We start from the raw sequence: 17,775 nt of genomic DNA on the forward strand, positions 1-17,775 counted from the left end.
ACACAATATCTCAACATGTATTCAAGGAACTACAGAATGAAATATCAAAGCCTTTATCTGAACCTTTTAACTTATCACTTAAGAGCAGAAAGGTGCCACATGAATGGAAGCTTGCTAACATAACCCCTATATTCAAAAAGGGCAACAGAGCCCAACCAGAAAACTACCGCCTAGTTAGTTTAATATTGAAATCTATTTGCCAGACTTGGGCCCAGTTAAACAGTTTATCAAGATCTCTCTGAATTGCCTGCCTTTGCAGTGCTGTATCTATTCTGTTCCCTATTTTAGTATCATCAGCAAATTTTACAACACAGTCCTTCTTCAGTATCATTCACATATATCAAGAAAAGAATAGGACGTAACACTGAAACCTGCGGCACTCTGCTTGTAACGTTTATCCATCTGACTCTTTTCCATTTATTACAACTCTTTGCTTTCGTCCAGTGAGCCAGTCTTCTACCCATCCAAGAACACTTTCGCTGAAACCATGTGCCTTTAGCTTCTGAAGGAGTCCCTTGTGTGGAACTTTGTCAAAAGCCTTTTGAAAATCAAGGTAGACCACATCAACAGATTTAGTCTCGTTGTACATGTTCAGTATTATCACTGTAAAAGTCAAGCAGATTCGTGAGTCAAGAGCGATTATTATGAAAACCATGTTGCGAATCTTTTATGAGATTGTTTGTTTCTAAGTGTTTCACAAACTTGTCTCTGATAATAGTTTCAAGCAATATGCAAACCACCAATGTTAATAAATGCAAAATACTAAACATTGGCAGTTAAAATGTAAGAGCTAGTTATAGCGTGAGTAATGTTCAGCTTGTTAGGGTAAACCATGAAAAAGACTTAGGAGTTAAAATAACAAACTATTTGAAACCAAGCAAACAATGTACAGAAGCTGTGAAAAAAGCCAATAAATTGATTGGATTCATGGGCTGAGAATTTGAATATAAATTCGATAATATTGTCCTCTCTTTGTATATTTCCTTAGTATGACCGCACTTGGAGTATTGCGTTCAGTTTTGGCCACCGTATTATAAAAAAAAAAATGGAAAAGCTTGAAATAGTGCAGTGAAGGATAACAAAGACGATACCTAGACTGAGAAATAAACCGTACGAGGAAAGTTTAGAAGCCCTGAATCTCTTTTCCCTAACTATACGAAGGATACGAGGAGATTTAATTCAATTATTCAAAACATTCAAAGGACATGATAACATGGCTGTCGATAAATACTTCACAGTTGATCACTCGAATTATACTAGAGGCAATGGGCATAAAATAATTGGCAAACGATTCCAGTCGCATGAAGCTAAGCATTTCTTCTTCAATAGAGTTGTAAATATATGGAATAAATTGCCCTCCAACATAGTAAATTGTAATATAGTACAAACCTTTAAAGGTCGCCTGGATAAATATTTGTCGTCTAACCCCCAGCTTAATATGTTTACTCCTGAATAAAACACTATATATATATATATCTATATATATATATATATATATATATATATATATATATATATATATATATATATTTAATAGTTTTTTAGAGCCTGGATCAATTTATTAAATGCAAATATAGTATATGCACAGACTAGGATTTTTTTTTTTTTTTTTAATGTGAGTAAGAAGGAACCAAAGGCCATGAGCCCGCAATAACAGTTCCCTCCAAGAGAAAAACAAAATACAATAGAGAGCCAAATTCAAGATCCGATCATTTCGAGATACCTGGACACACTGCGTTTGAAAGACTGGAGATCATAGGCAGCAGGAAATACAGACAGATGGAGACAGTTCCAGAGTTGACCTGTTGCATAAATGAAGGACTGGGAGTAACGGTTAACTCTTGCATTAGAGAGCTGAACAGAAAAGGGATGAGAGTTTGCTGCTAGACGGGTGCTACGCGCCCGTCATAGAGGTGGAGGAATGCATGCAGACAGTTCAGAGGAGCAGTGACCATTAAAGTAGCGATAGAAAAGAGATAAAGATGCAACAGTGTGGTGAAGAGACAGAGGTTGAAGGGAGTCAGTAAGAGGAGGAGAATTAATGAGAAGAAAAGCCTTTGACTCCACCTTATTGAGAAGAGCTGTATGTGGGAAGCCTCCCCACACATGAGAGTTGTACTCCACATAGGGGCGGATAAAACCCCTGTATAGAGTCAACGATTGTGCAGGGGTAAAGAAACAATGGAGTCGGCTTAGCACATCTAATCTCTTGGAAGCAGATTTTACAAGAGATGTAATATGTTCTTTCCAAGATAAGTCCTGAGTAAATGAAACCCCATGCATGTTCAAGGATGATGCAGGATTAAGCTGAATATCATTAAACATTAGTGGGTACACCTGTGGTAGATTTTGTCGGGTTGATAGGTGTAAGAACTGAGTCTTAGATGCATTAAAAAAAAAACAGATTACTTTTACCCCAGTCAGAGATACGAGCCAAGTCAGACATAAGGTGTGTCATTGCCTCATCCCTTGTTTGTTGAAGTAACTGCTGAGATGGGCGTTGCGGGAACCGAATGGAAAGGTGAAGGATGGAGTCATCAGCGTATGAGTGGATAGGGTTAGATGTACAGCTTACAAGGTCATTGATGAATAAAAGGAAGAGAGTTGGTGATAGGACAGAGCCCTGAGGAACACCACTGTTGATAGATCTAGGAGAAGAACGACGGCCGTCTACAACAGAAGCTATAGAACGACCAGAAAGGAAGCTGGCTATGAAAACACAGATAGAAGGATAGAAACCGTAAGAGGGCAGTTTGGAAAGTAAAGATTTATGCCAGACTCGATCGAAAGCCTTTGAGATGTCAAGTGCAATGGCAAAGCTTTCGCCAAAGTCCCTAAAACAGGATGACCAGGAGTCTGAAAAGTAGGTGAGAAGATCGCTAGTGGAGTGTCCCTGACGGAACCCATACTGATGGTCAGAAAGAAGGTTGTGATAGGAAAGATGCCTTAAAATTTTTCTATTGAGAATTGACTCGAAAACTTTTGAAATACAGGACGTTAAAGCAATTGGACGATAGTTGGAGGGTTGGGAGTGGTCACCCTTCTTTGGGACTGGCTGGATGAGAGCAAACTTCCAGCAAGAAGGAAAGGTACAAGTTGACAGACAAAGGCGAATGAGTTTGCCTAGGCAGGGTGTAAGCACAGAAGCACAGTTCTTGAGAACAACAGGAGGGACTCCATCAGGCCCATATGCCTTGTTAGTATTGAGGCCAGTGATGGCAGAAAATTCATCAGCTGAAGAAATTTTAATGTCAGCCATGAGGAAGTCAGAGGGGGGAAGAGATGGAGGAACAGCACCGTAATCGTCTAAGGTGGAATTGGAGGAGAAAGTCTGTGTGAAGAGATCTGTTTTATCAGTAGAAGAAATAGCTACAGACCCATCAGAGTAGAAAAGAGGAGGGAAGGATGATGAGGTAAAGTTGTTAGAAAGGTTTTTGGCAAGGTGCCAGAAGGAGCAGGAAGAATTCGATTTGGAGAGTTGAGAGCATTTAGTACGGATGAAATTATTTTTAGCAAAGCGAAGAACAGACTTAGCACGATTCTGGGCAGAAAAGTAAAGATGATGTGATTCAGATAACCCTGAGTTAACGGTCACTACCCATACTTTCGACCTGTTATAGGCTGTGAATCTCTGAGGGTCTCTGTTATTTAAGTGGCTGTCGCGAGTCGACTAGTGACATTGGCTTTTGTGGGAAACCGTGAACTCAAGTGGAATCCCAGTTTATCGTTCAGTTAACCGCTCATCGGCAGGAGTCCTTTCAAATCAATTTTTCAGTGTCATAAGTGATCGTCTTTGTGTGAGACATTAGCGCTTCTGCTGAGCGACTTGTTTTGGGCACGTTTCGCTCACTCTAGCCGTTAAAAAATGCTGCCCTAGCGCTCCCTTTTCTTTCCCACGAGTTACTCAGTCTAGTGTTTGCCGTGATGGAGAGAGGTTCTGTGCTCCAGCAGTGGAGAGTGAGAGGTCAGCTAGCACCCAGGCTCCACTAGACTACAGTTCTCCAGGCTCCCACCCTTCCTTGGTGATACACCGCATTCATTGACCAGTATTTCTTTTCGTTTTCCTAGTCTTAAAAGTTTAGTTAAGGTGTTTTTCCTAGGCGTAAGAATTTAGCTTTGAGTGAGTGAGTGAGTGTGATCTCATTAATCTGATTTTGAAATGTGATGTTAAATTTATTTTGTAATCAATAAATTTAACAGTTCCTTTTCTTGAGCTTAATGTAATGTAAACTCTTGTTTCATTTCTCCGCAATTAAGCTTATTACTCTTATAGATCCTAGCTTGCATAAACGTTTGACATTCATAACTGGTACTTAGGCCAGTCTTGTTGTATTAAGTTTATAATCCTTTGTGCCTTCTAGGAGTTAAGCACCAGCAAGAACCTGATACTATTATTAGTATTAGTTATTTATTGTCAGGGGTGAAATAACTTTCTCCAGAGGCTAAGAGTACTAATAAACAGCAATTGAGTAATTAGTCTCTGCTGTGTACTGTTGAGAAAGTTTATAAATTCTCGTTCTTAGAGAATCGTGTGAAGCAAGCCAGCATAAAGTAATCGTTGCTTGATTTAACAAGACAGTCATTGTCCCTGCTCTTCAATATTATTGAACATTATTAACATTTTCATTTAAATAATATAAGCATTTATTTTAAAAACCCCGTGACAATTGGCGACCTCGCCAGGATATTAACTCCTAGCTCTAAAGCTATTCACGAGATAATACTCACTCGTTCATATTTAGGTATTTATCATTAAAGTTTATAGGCACAAGTTTACTGGTGGTTACCGTTAATTTAGCAAGTGAATTTTTGCTTTATTTATAGAGTACTTAACTCTATTTAGTACTTTATTTTTGGTAACGTCAGACAATTTTATTCGCTCCTGGGTAGCCGCCGTACCCATTGCGTTAATTCCCAGTCATTTGCATTTTTGCTTTATTTTTGCCAGTTAATTAGATAAGACTGGTCATCACTAGCTTGTGTCTGTATTCTTTACTTGTGTTTATTAGTATTCGTTTGCGAAGCAGTCAGTACTCAGTTTCGGTTTGCTTAGTAAGTTAGTGACATGGCTACCACCATATTTTTACAGGAAGCCAAAGATATGGGTCTTACAGACCCAACTGAAATTAAAGAGTACATACTCTCACGGCATAATATGGACCAGCAGTGTGAGAATGATGCCCGTGAAGAGCATAAGATTCAACGCGAACACGAGCGAGAACAGCACGAATACGAGCGAGAACAACGCGAATACGAGCGTGAACAACGAGACAGAGAATGAGAACACAAACGTGCGGAGCGAGAAGCACACGAAAAACATGAACTTGAAGTGCTGAAGCTCAAGCGAGATTCCTTGGCTTCAGACACATCTCGTGCAGTTAACCCAAGTTCCACTAGCGCTCTTCCTACACATGTCCTGGCAACCCCACACATCAAGCTTCCTTCATACAAGGAAGGCAAGCGAATCGAGCTGTACATAGCTCGTTTTGAGGACATGGCAGACATGTATCAACTGGATGAAGCAGTAAGCGGATCCAATTTCTTAGTTTATTTGAGGGCCCTGCCCTCGATATTCTCCACAGAATTCGTGGAGACAATCTCACTTATGTGATGATGAAAGCTGCACTCATTAAGGCGTATGGTCTCACAGCAGACGACGCCAAAGTTCAGTTCATGCAAGCTCATCCCCAAGACAAGGAAACAGCTGTTCAGTTCCTCGAACGTCTCACTGCTTACTTAGGTGAGTGGATGGAGAAAGATGAAACTCCTTCCACGCGTGAGGGGATAATTGATCTTATGCTGCGTACACAGCTAGAGAGGTCGTGGCCTTCTGAGCTCATAGCACAGCTTAAGATCTGCCAGGTGAAAGATGCCAGCCAAATGGCAGAAAAGGCTGACGTGTATTTCACTGCATACGGGTATCAAACTCGTAAGCAGCATACCTAGAACAGGAAAGCTGATAAATCTGGGAAACCGTCTCAGACTGAACCCCAGCAACAAGGCCATGCTCAGAATAATGGCCAAGGTCCAAAACTGCAGTGGAAGGACCAGGGGCAAAACACTCAGAAACCTGAGTGGAAGAGGTACAACAAGTACCCTAACCAGCAACAGTATCAGCCACGCAACCAACCGTCGGGACAAACTTTTTCACCACCAGCTCAAAAGAGGCAGGAAGCGAACGCAGCCTTCATTCCTCAGCAGCAGCAAGGTGGTCACGTCCCTACCAGTATGGGTACTTCCCCACAGTTCACTAGTCCCACAGTGACAATGAACCCCCCTTCACAGATGGTCAATGTTCCATCTCCACAGACAGTGAGTACGACCCCTCGAGTATATAATTCTCAAGGCACAATGTTTGCCGCATCAATTCAGCAGCCTCATGAGTGGCTAACTGCTTCCTCCACAGGCCCTCCCACAGGTGAGTGTACCTTCTTTGTTCAGCCAGGGTTTGTGGGAGGCATTCCTGTGAAGGTCCTGAGAGATAATGGATCCTCAGGTTGCTCTGTCAAACAGAGTCTAGTTCGGTCTGAGCAGTACACAGGTCGACAGATCCATGCAAACCTTATTGATGGATCAGTGAGATTGTTCCCTGAGGCATGTATCCAGGTGGCATCTCCAATTTATACTGGTATGACACTCGCAGTTGTCATGCCAGAACCCTTATTTGACCTTATAATAGGCAACATTTCCGGTGTCAAGGATAGTTGCACCAAACATGATGCTACTCAGACTTCGGCTGCTGCGGTAACACGAGCCATGGCTGAGGCTCCAGACTGGGTCACCCCAGTGATCACTGAATCGCCGCAAGATTTGATGTGCAGCCAACTTGTTGTACAAGAACAACATTCTGACCCGACACTTGCTGCCATGCGGAACAAACAAAAGGGTAGAGTGATTAAGTATTCACGGGGAGGTCGAGCCAAGTTCCTTCGTAAACAAGGACGGCTCTACCGTGAGTCACGAACACCCGAGGGCGAGGTTTGACTGCAGTTTGTCGTTCCCGCCAAGTACCGCCTAGCAGTGTTACAATGGGGTCATTGTTCAGCCTCAGGCAAAAGGAAGACCCAGGGCCGTATCCGAGCTGACTTTTTCTGGCCAGGGATGGGACGAGACATAGATAGTTTTGTGCATTCCTGCAGTGTGTGCCAAAGTAACACCACTAAACAGGGACATGTCCTTCCTGTGCCGTTTGTAACCACACCCGTAATCTCTGAGTCAGTTGAGAGACAGGGTAGTGGTGAAGTGGGTGCAGATCAGATGTCTCGCCTATTGGCCCCACAGGACACATCATGTCCAGGGCCTGGAAGCCCGAGTTTGCCCAAGGATTCTCAGCTCCCCGATATCAATATAAGTACTGTAGGTTAAGGGGGAAGTTCGAGAGAGAACTCCGCAGAGGCGACTCGAGGCTATGGAAGCCCGAGTTTGCACAAGGATTCTCAGCTCCCCGATATTAATATAAGTACTGTAGGTTAAGGGGGAAGTTCAAGAGAGAACTCCGCAGAGGCAACTCGAGGCTATGGAAGCCCAAGTTTGCACGAGGATTCTCAGCTCCCCGATATTAATATAAGTACTGTAGGTTAAGGGGGATGAGAGAACTCCGCAGAGGCGACTCGAGGCTACGGAAGCCCGAGTTTGCACAAGAATTCTCAGCTCCCTGATATTAATATAGGCACTAGGTTAAGGCACAGGTTGGGGACCTGTGTGCAGTTCGAGGCTCTGTAAGCCCGAGTTTGCATAAGGATTCTCAACTTGCCTACACAAATCGTTTGCTGTATTTAATGGCAACCTCGAATGTACGAAGCTTAGGCTGTCACTCGTATTTTTCAGCTAGAGCGTACTTTTCATACCATGTACTGATTGCTAGGCAGAGAGAGTAATTGTAACGTAATAAGAATTTTGTCTCATTGACACTTTTGATGCTCCACCTTAATTGATTTTGCAGGTACAGCAATGGGTGTAGCAGTTTTGCTGTGCGGGCCAGCTGATCGTCTGCCACACACTGCCGCCTCTTCTCCTCTGCCTTCGTCGTCGCCATATTATTAATATTTACTGTGTCATTTTACACGTAGGTACAGTTACACTACAACTGTCACACCTACACCGTGTATTACATACACCACGCTACACAACAATTAGTTGTCAGTGTAAATGTAGCAACTTTTCACTCAGTTTGACCTGAGTACAGGATTTTCACCATCGTCACAGAGTTTTTTCCCTCAAGCTTGCTTCTATTAACGTAAATACGAGGGTTTTTTTTTTTCGCTCACTGGCAACTGCGACTTTCTCCTGTAGCAGGGTAGCACACACACCACAGTGTGAATCTTGTGTGACTGAGTTAGGAATTATATGTATGTATATTGAAATCTTTCTTCCTTCAGAAGAAAGATTTGATTTTCATGGGGCATAATGTCACGAGTCGATTAGTGACATTGGCTTTTGTGGGAAACTGCGAATTCAAGTGGAATCCCAGTTTATTGTTCAGTTAACCGCTCATCGGTGGGAGTCCTTTCAAATCAATTTTTCAGTGTCATAAGTTATCGTCTTTGTGTGAGACATTAGCGCTTCCGCTGAGTGATTTGTTTTGGGCGCGTTTCGCCCACTCTAGCCATTAAAAAATGCGGCCCTAGCGCTCCCTTTTCTTTCTCACGAGTAACTCAGTCTAGTGTTTGCTGTGACGGAGAGAGGTTCTGTGCTCCAGCAGTGGAGAGTGAGAGGTCAGCTAGCACCCAGGCTCCACTAGACTACAGTTTTCCAGGCTCCCACCCTTCCTTGGTGATACACCGCATTCATTGACCAGTATTTCTTTTCGTTTTCTTAGTCTTAAGAGTTTAGTTAAGGTGTTTTTCCTAGGCGTAAGAATTTAGCTTTTGAGTGAGTGAGTGAGTGCGATCTCATTAATTTGATTTTGAAATGTGACGTTAAATTTATTTTGTAATCAATAAATATAATAGTTCTTTTTCTTGAGCTTAATGTAATGTAAACCTTTGTTTCATTTCTCCGCAATTAAGCGTATTTCTCTTATAGCTCCTAGCTTGCATAAACGTTTGCCATTCATAACTGGTACTTAGGCCAGTCTTGTTGTATTAAGTTTAAAATCCGTTGTGCCTTCTAGGAGTTCAGCACCAGCAAGAACCTGATACTATTATTAGTATTAGTTATTTATTGTCAGGGGTGAAGTAACTTTCTCCAGAGGCTAACAGTACTAATAAACAGCAATTGAGTAATTAGTCTCTGCTGTGTACTGTTGAGAAAGTTTATAAATTCTCGTTCTTAGAGAATCGTGCGAAGCAAGCCAGCGTAAAGTAATCGTTGCTTGATTTAGCAAGACAATCATTGTCCCTGCTCTTCAATATTATTGAACATTATTAACATTATCATTTAAATGATATAAGCATTTATTTTAAAAACCCCGTGACAGTGACCACCATCGGGATTTTTTTTTAATGTACCAGGGGTCACTGCTTCAGGACGTGACTTGTGTGCTTGTCCCACATGGGAAAGTTCCTAGTCTCAGTGGAATGAATGGAGCTGGGGCCTGATTGACTGCTGCCTACCTTAATAGAGCCAGACAAGGCTGCCGCACCACCCCTGAACATCCGCACTGTGCACTGTGCAAATTCCATACTGTGTCCGCAGACGCCCCATTAACTCAACGTACCCGTACATAGTATCATGCATTAGTTATTTATTGATTCGATTATTCATTTTACTTTACTACTTTCTCTTTCAGGTTATTCATACCGGTAGCTTATAGATAATGTATTATAGAATGTAATTTTCCCTTTCCAGTCTTTCCTATGAAATTTCCATGTCAGTTTTTCCATGCTGCATGGTGGTTTTTCTCACTTTTTTTTTTCCAGTTTTAACTGGAGGGTTTGGAGGCGGGGGAAGTCTTCTTGCTTTACTATCCTTATCCTTCAGCATGTAGAGTTAGATCTCGTAGTCATAGTCTACTCTGTAACAAACAGCCTCGAAAGGACCATAAGGTCTGTTGCTGTTTGGTTTCCTTTGTACTCCTTTGTACTCTCCCCAGTCCATTTCCTACCTCTCTCTTCATTCCCTTTCTCTTCCCTCTCATTCCCCTTCCTCTTCCCTCCCCGTCCATACCGCTTCTCCCCTCCCTTTCCACACTTCTACCCCTCACTCTTCCCCACCCCTCCTTCTGTCCCGCTAACCCAAATCTTCTTCTGTATCCTTCTCTTAATTTGTCCTTCTCTCCCTCTCCCCCTCTCCCTCCCTCTCCTCCTCTTCCCCTCCCCTCCCCCTCCACTTTATATTCCCCTCCCGTCTCTCTGTCCCCCATCCCCATTTTACCGTAACTCCATATTTTTCACTTCCTTCTTCCTAGCCTCTCTCTCTCTCTCTCTCTCTCTCTCTCTCTCTCTCTCTCTCTCATGGAATAATATTTTTCACTTCTTCCTTCCTACTTGTCTCTTCCTCTCACCAAACTTCTTTTAATCCTTATAACTTGCTAACTCTTAACTTCCTTCCTTCCTTCCTTCCTTCCTCCTCCCTCCCTCCCTCCCTTCCTTCCTTCTTTCCTTCCTTCCCTCCTTCCTCCCTTTTCACCAGCATAACCATTAACCTGAATATTCCAAACCGGAAGAATTTTATTGCGCTTCATTCCTGGTGACTCTCTCTCTCTCTCTCTCTCTCTTAGTTTTGTCATTCATTAATTCACCTGGAAATTATTACTGTTTTCTATTGTAGGTGTTTGAAGAATGAGATGGCCAATTTTTTTCTCACTCGCTCACCCACTCACTTGCTCAATCCCTCCCTACTTCCCTCACTCACTCACTCACTCAGTCAATCAATCAATCACTCAATCAATCCCTCCTTCCCTCACTCACTCACTCACTCAGTTAATCAGTCAATCAATCCCTCCTTCCCTCACTCACACACTCACTCACTCACTCACCTGGTAGAGAGAGGCGTTGTGGTTGTTCTTACGGATGGACCTCTTTCCTTTGGTTATGATGTCGTAGAAGAGTTTGTAGTCGATGGGGAAGATGCCCTGAGCGGATAGCAGGAGCAGCTGTGGAGAGAGAGAGAGAGAGAGAGGAAGGGAGGGAAGGAGAAAAGAGGTAAATAAGAATTTGAAGAAGAGAAAAAGTGAAATTTTAAGATGAGAGAGAGAGAGAGAGAGAGAGAGAGAAAGAGAGAAAGAGAGAGAGAGAGAGAGAGAGAGAGAGAGAATTATTTTAACTCCCAAACGAATGATATTTGGATCCCTCTTATTGCATTCTCAACACAAAATTACTCCCAGGATATCCTCTTAAAGTTCGTAACACATGATCAGGACGCCTTGTATGTATAGAAATTAATATGTATGTAACCTCCTCTCACCTTTCCTCACCTCTCCTCACCCCTCTTGCCCCAACCTTACCTAAGTACACCCCTCTCCACCCCATTCGCTCTAGCCTTACCCATCTCCATCCTACCCCTCTCCCCACCCCATACTCACCTTTATCATGGTCAGCATAATAATCACCGCTCCCGTTTCGTCCACCGAGAGAGCTTCACTGCCCAAGGAGACGAAGGTGTAGGTGACGATTGATGAGGCGATGGGTAGCAGGACGCCCACCACTCCCTCGCACACCCACCCCCAACACAGCCTTGGCACCTTCATTCTGTGAGAAAGTGAGAAAAAGTGAGAAAGCAGAGTTGGAAAAAATCACCGATTAAAAAAAAAAAAATCGAATTTTTAAATTTAAATTGGATTATTTGGATTTAAATCAGATATTTTTTTTTTTAATCTGTGATTTTTTTTCCAACCTTGTTTGTGCCTTTGGGAATTCTGTCAAAAGAGTACCTCACTGGGCCTTTTTCCCTCCCACTTGCTGCAATGCGTCCATTAGGCATGATTATATATCACTGTTCAAATAAACAGACTTACAAAATTGAAAACAATAATGTGACTGGGAAGTGGGAGTAAGGCAGTGCACCACAGGCTAGCACTTCTTTGTATGGGGGAGGTTACTCACACTCAGGGTTGGAAAAAATAGCACACAGACACACACACACACACATATATATATATATATATATATATCTTTTTATATATATATATATATATATATATATATATATATATATATTTATTTATTTATTTATTTATTTATTTAAATAACAGAACAGAGCAAGGAAAAATAAATAAATAAAAAACTAAATAAATATATATATATACTATATGTGGGGGGCAAATTCCGACTGTCACCTCCAGGTCATCTGACCTAGGTGCCCCCTGGGTAACGCTAACGACAGCGGTGGACTGTGACAGGCCTAGCTAGCCGACAGTTACAACAAATATGCTCGTGAAACTCATGGATCAGCCTCGGAATCTGGACGGACCGATCAATGTCGACCTCGGAAACGTTTAAGGGACATGAACCGGAATACTCAAACAAAAATTAGAATTGCCACACTTAATGTATGTACTTACACAGACAAAGAAGAAGAACTAATCGAACTAATGAAAGAACGAAAAATAGACCTGATAGGTTTAGCAGAGACAAGACATCATGGAAAAGAAAAGGGAAAAGATCTGGGAGGAGGATTTGTATTAATGTATAGTGGTGTGGAAGAAGGAAGAAGGAATCATGGCGTAGCTATGATAGTAGGACCAGCTCTATCACCACATGTACAAGAAGTCAAACTTGTAAATGAAAGGTTAATGTACTGTACCTTGAATATAAAAAATATGAAACATATCATATACCAGGTCTATGCCCCACAACAAGGACACTCCGAAGATGAAAAACGGGAATATATGGAACTTCTTGAAGATAACTGTGACCTCAGACCAAATCATACAACAAAACTTATGGGAGACTTCAACGCCCGAGTGGGAAAAGAGAGAGAAGGAATAGAAAATATTATCGGTCCATTTGGTGAAGAAACCAGGAATACTGAAGGCGAAAATCTGATCGACTTATGTGTTAGAAATAATCTCAAAATCATGAATGGCTACTTTGAACACAAAGAAGAGCATCAATTCACACGATATAGGTGGAATACGGTAACTGGACAATTTGACCAAAAATCCATCATAGACTACTTTATAACATCAGATAAACGGATATTTCGCAATGTTAAAGTTCTTCCTGGAGACTCTTTAAATTCTGACCATAGATTACTTGTCGGGGACCTAACTATAAACAGGAGTAAAGTGAAACAAAAACAGAAGAGAAAGATGATAAATGTTGAACCACTTAGAAATGAAGTGACAAGGGAAACTTATATGAACAAAATTGATGAACAACTTGAAAATAGGGATGATGAGATCCAAACTTGGGTCGAATTAGAAAACATTATAAGAAGAATTGCAGAAGAAGAGTTAGGAGTAAAAATGGTAGGAGGAAGCAGAAAACGACATACACCGTGGTGGACGGAAGAAGTTAAGTTGGCAGTGAAGAATAAAGTGAAGAAATTGAGGAAGTGGCTGAAACATAAAAGCCCAGAGACAAGACTTGAGTATATAGAGGCAAGAAATGAAGCTGAGAACATAAAGAGACAAGCAAAAAGAAATGTTTGGAAAGACTTAGGAGACGCTTTAGAGGAAGATGTCAGAGGAATTAAAAAGAAAATATTTGGACTGGCAAAATCATACCGTAAAGACAAAACAATGATCTACAACTTGAAAGATGACGATGGTAATATAATCACAGACGAGGACAAAATCAATGAACGATGGCAAAACTACTTTAAAAGACTACTAAACAGAGAGACAGTAGATCTTGAGGAGTACAGAGATGGATTGGGTGCAGAGTATGAAGCACAGGACGAAATTGATGACTTAATAACAATGAGAGAACTCGAGGACTCTTTGATAAAGATGAAGAACGATAAATCACCAGGCAGCGATGGAATACCTATTGAATTGATCAAGAATGGAAGTAATCGACTAAAAGAAACAGTGTTAAGAGTGGTCAATGAAGCATGGGTAAATGGAAAAATTCCACCGGATTGGGGCAAAACCATCATAGTGCCCATATTTAAAGGAAAGGGTGATTCGGGACTGTGTAATAATTACAGAGGCATATCGCTTATAAACCACATAGCTAAACTCTACGAAAGAATTATAGAGAAAAGAGCAAGATCTATAATTGAAGACAGACTAGGAGAAGAGCAGTTTGGGTACAGGAAGGACAGAAGCACGTCGGACCCGGTATTTGTACTCAGAATGGTGATGGAAAAATGCTGGGAGTATAACAAGGACCTATATGTTGCCTTTATTGACCTGTCAAAGGCTTTTGACTCAATTCCTAGGAAAAAGCTTTGGAGGTGTCTTGTAGAGGAATATGGAATCACTGGGAGATTGAAGAGGGCCATTAAGAGTACATATGACCCTCATCAATGTAAGGTTCGAACGGGGTATGAAAAAGATACTTGGTTTGAAGTGGAAACTGGGGTGAAACAAGGAAGTGTACTATCCCCATTACTGTTTATTGCTTATATGGACATGATAATTAAAAGATTCAAGGAAAGGTTTGGAAATGAAGAGCAAGGGGATATATTGGCCTACGCAGACGACATCGCATGTTGGAGTAATAGCCGGCCACAACTAACAAGAGCTTTGGAGTGCTGGAGGGAATGTTTTGAAGAAGCAGGAGTAACAATAAACATAAACAAAACAGAAATACTCACTGTGAAAAAGCAAAATGATGACGCGGATGATATAGTAGTTGGGGGCGATCAGGTCAAAGAAGTAGAACTTGTAAAATATCTGGGGTGTATTTTCACGAAGGAGGGAGATAAGAATAAGAGAGAGATCACCGAAAGGATAACTAAATATAGCAGATGTGTATGCTCTCTATATCCAATACTCAAAGACAGATATGTACCACTGGAGGCAAAGAGAACTATATTCCAGTCTATTTTAACACCTATACTCACATACGCATCTGAGAGCTGGACTCTGACAACCCGAGACTGGAGCAGAGTTCAAGCAGCAGAAATGAGACCACTGAGAGCAATAGTGGACAAAACAAGGAGAGACAGAATCAGGAATGAAACAATAAGAGAAATGGTTGGAGTAACATCGGTGAGAAAAGTAATCGAAAATTCACAACTGAGATGGCTAGGACATGTTGAGAGGATGGACGAGTCAAGAATAGTGAAGGAGAGATGGAATTGGAGACCTGATGGCAGAAGATCAGTCGGAAGACCTCGGAAAAGATGGAGAGATGGTGTGGAGGAACTGTTGGACAGACGAGGTATGGATAACATCGAAGCATTGAGAAATCAAGAGGCCTTTGAGAGAATCAACTGGAGACGGCTGATCCACCTGACAGGCTAAATGCCTACCTGGGAGCCGAATGAATGAATGATGAATATACTATATGTATATATATATATATATATATATATATATATATATATATATATATATATATATATATATATATATATATATATATATATATATATATATATATATATATATATATAAATATATGTATATGTATACATATATTTATTGAAATAACAGAACAGAGCAAGGAAAAATAAATTAATTAATTAATTAATAAAAAATCCATGCACCAGGTTACTAGTGTCTTCTGTTTATAAAATATCTGTAACAGTTGGATTTATATATATACATATATATATATATATATATATATATATATATATATATATATATATATATATATATATATATATATATATATATATATATATAACAGAACAGAGCAAGGAAAAATAAATAAATAAAAAGCTAGATAAATGAATATATATATATATATATATATATATATATATATATATATATATATATATATATTTATTTAAAGAACAGAACAGAGCAAGGAAAAAAAAAAAATAAAAAATAAAAAATAAAAAATCCATGCACCAGATTACTAGTGTCTTCTGTTTATAAAATATCTGTAACAGTTGGACTTAAACAGCAGCAGGCTGAAGTTTAGAGGGAAACAACTCTGGGGAAGCGAGTTCCAGAGAGATGCAGTTCGGGGAATGAAAGAATTCTGATAGGCAGAAGGTCTGCAGTATGGCTGAGTGACATTCCAGTCATGAGCGCTGCCAGATGCCCGTGTAGCACGATGGAAGGCATGGAGAGGAGGCACAATGGACGCAACTTCGACTGAGCATTTGCTATAAAAATATCTGTAAAATAATGCAAGGGAGGCAACATTCCTTCTTACTTGTAGGGGAGGTAGTTTGTTAGTAATAGCAGGGTCATTAATAATTCTAACAGCTTTGTTCTGAATTTTGTCTAGTTGTTTTAAAACAACCTCTCCACTCCATTCCACAAGGGTGAGCAGTATTCAAGCTGAGAGCGGACGTGACTCCTATAAATTATAGCTAACTGCTCGTCATTGAAGAAGTTACGAACTCTGAACAATAATCCAAGTTTCTTTGAGACGGTTTTAGTAAGTGATCTGAGATGAGAGGTCCAGCTGAGGGCATTAAGTGAGACGCCGAGAATTTCAATACTTTTGGAAATGGAATATTTGTAGCATTGAAGGTAATATAAGATTCTGGCAATACCTGTCTATTAGTAAATTGTATATATTTAGTTTTACTAGCATTAAATGAGACAAGGTTATTTTGTCCCCATTCACTGATCGTGGATAAGTCTTGATTTAAAGAGATGGCTGTACTGAGTTGAGAGTTAGAGATATCAGACTTTGTAAATGAATGTCTGAGTGTGAATGAACTATGAGGTGTTGAGTCATCTGCATATGAATGGATGGGATTGTGGGTGACAAATAAGAGATTATTAATATGAACGAGGAACAGGGTTGGTGCCAGAACTGATCCCTGCGGCATGCCGGCGTTATTTGAGTGGAAATTGGGATATACATCATCTATTCTTACGGTACTCTTATATTTCTGTTGCTGAGATATGAGGAAATCAAAGGAACAAAAGAGTTTAGTCCATAGCAAGGGAGTTTGGACAACAGGGAACGGTGCCACACTCTATCGAAAGCTTTAGAAATATCCAGGGCTACTGCGTGAGTTTCTCCATGTAGGTCAACTGATTGAATGATGGTATGAGTCAGGAGATTGAGTATGTCAATTGTGGATCTTTCTTGGCAAAAACCATATTGTCTATCACTCATTAAGTTGTTGGATTCAGGATGTTTAACTATGTGCTTATTAATTCCAGTTTCAAAAACCTTACAAAAAGACGATGAGAAAGCTATTGGTCTGTAATCAGAGTGGTCAGAGGAACTTCCTTTCTTTGGATTTGGGTGGATATTGGCTTCTTTCCATGAACTAGGGAATGAAGAAGTACGTATACAGTACATAGTCTGAATAATATAGCAAGAACGGAGGCAAGTTCTGGGGAACATTTTTTCAAAACAATTGGCGGTATTCCATCTGGGCCTGGAACTTTGTTGGTAGGTAAATTGTCTAGGAAGGATTTCAGGTACCTTGTCTGTATTTGAAGTGGAAGAATTTCAGGAGAGTCAATTTCTAGTGATGGGATGTTCTGACTGGCTTCCTCTAAGGATATATATCCATCCATCCATCGTCCAATCCTACACTGCTCCATGAGGAGTGTAGGAGCCCGGGGCTAGGCAGTTGATCTCGACATTTAAGATGAGAGTGACCAGTCTACTCATCCCTGAGTGGCATTACATGATCAATCAACCCCAACCATTCCTTGGATATAAACCTTCACCGGCTCAATCCGACTGGAGAGCAATAATTACCCACTAAACCATCAGGTGCCAAAATTTGATTATATGGTTACCACCCGGCGTAGTAAATGGTTTCCTGGTGTACAGGAAACCATTTGGCTTG

The 17,775-nt window shown here is 40.7% G+C and overlaps 2 protein-coding genes across 2 annotated transcripts in view; one reads left to right on the forward strand and one right to left on the reverse strand.

Annotated features, from left to right (window-relative positions):
- LOC145404990 (uncharacterized) overlaps positions 1–11,629 on the reverse strand; it is a 15,526-nt gene extending 3,897 nt beyond the window's left edge. Inside the window, exons 1-2 of the mRNA XM_080276494.1 lie at positions 11,465–11,629; positions 10,919–11,035 (exon numbers count right to left, since the gene is read on the reverse strand). Of these exons, the coding sequence (XP_080132620.1) occupies positions 10,919–11,035; positions 11,465–11,629 (282 nt within the window). The remainder of the gene's footprint in view (positions 1–10,918; positions 11,036–11,464) is intronic.
- A 1,071-nt stretch (positions 11,630–12,700) lies between these two features.
- LOC145404998 (uncharacterized) lies at positions 12,701–17,181 on the forward strand. The gene is made up of 2 exons (XM_080276501.1): positions 12,701–14,357; positions 17,135–17,181. The coding sequence occupies exons 1-2, from the start codon at positions 12,701–12,703 to the stop codon at positions 17,179–17,181; spliced, it is 1,704 nt and encodes a 567-aa protein (XP_080132627.1).
- Positions 17,182–17,775: the final 594 nt, after the last annotated feature.

Source organism: Coenobita brevimanus, chromosome 7, assembly GCF_032717465.1.
Source record: "Coenobita brevimanus isolate Jiangsu-jjx chromosome 7, ASM3271746v2, whole genome shotgun sequence".
Classification (NCBI taxonomy): Eukaryota; Metazoa; Arthropoda; class Malacostraca; order Decapoda; family Coenobitidae; genus Coenobita; species Coenobita brevimanus.

Excerpts from the sequence above, each read along its gene's own strand:
- LOC145404998 (XM_080276501.1), top strand. The coding sequence starts at position 12,701 with ATGAAACATATCATATACCAGGTCTATGCCCCACAACAAGGACACTCC. Across the intron at positions 14,358-17,134 it reads TACATATGACCCTCATCAAT|TTTCAAAAACCTTACAAAAA; the intron begins GTAAGGTTCGAA and ends TATTAATTCCAG.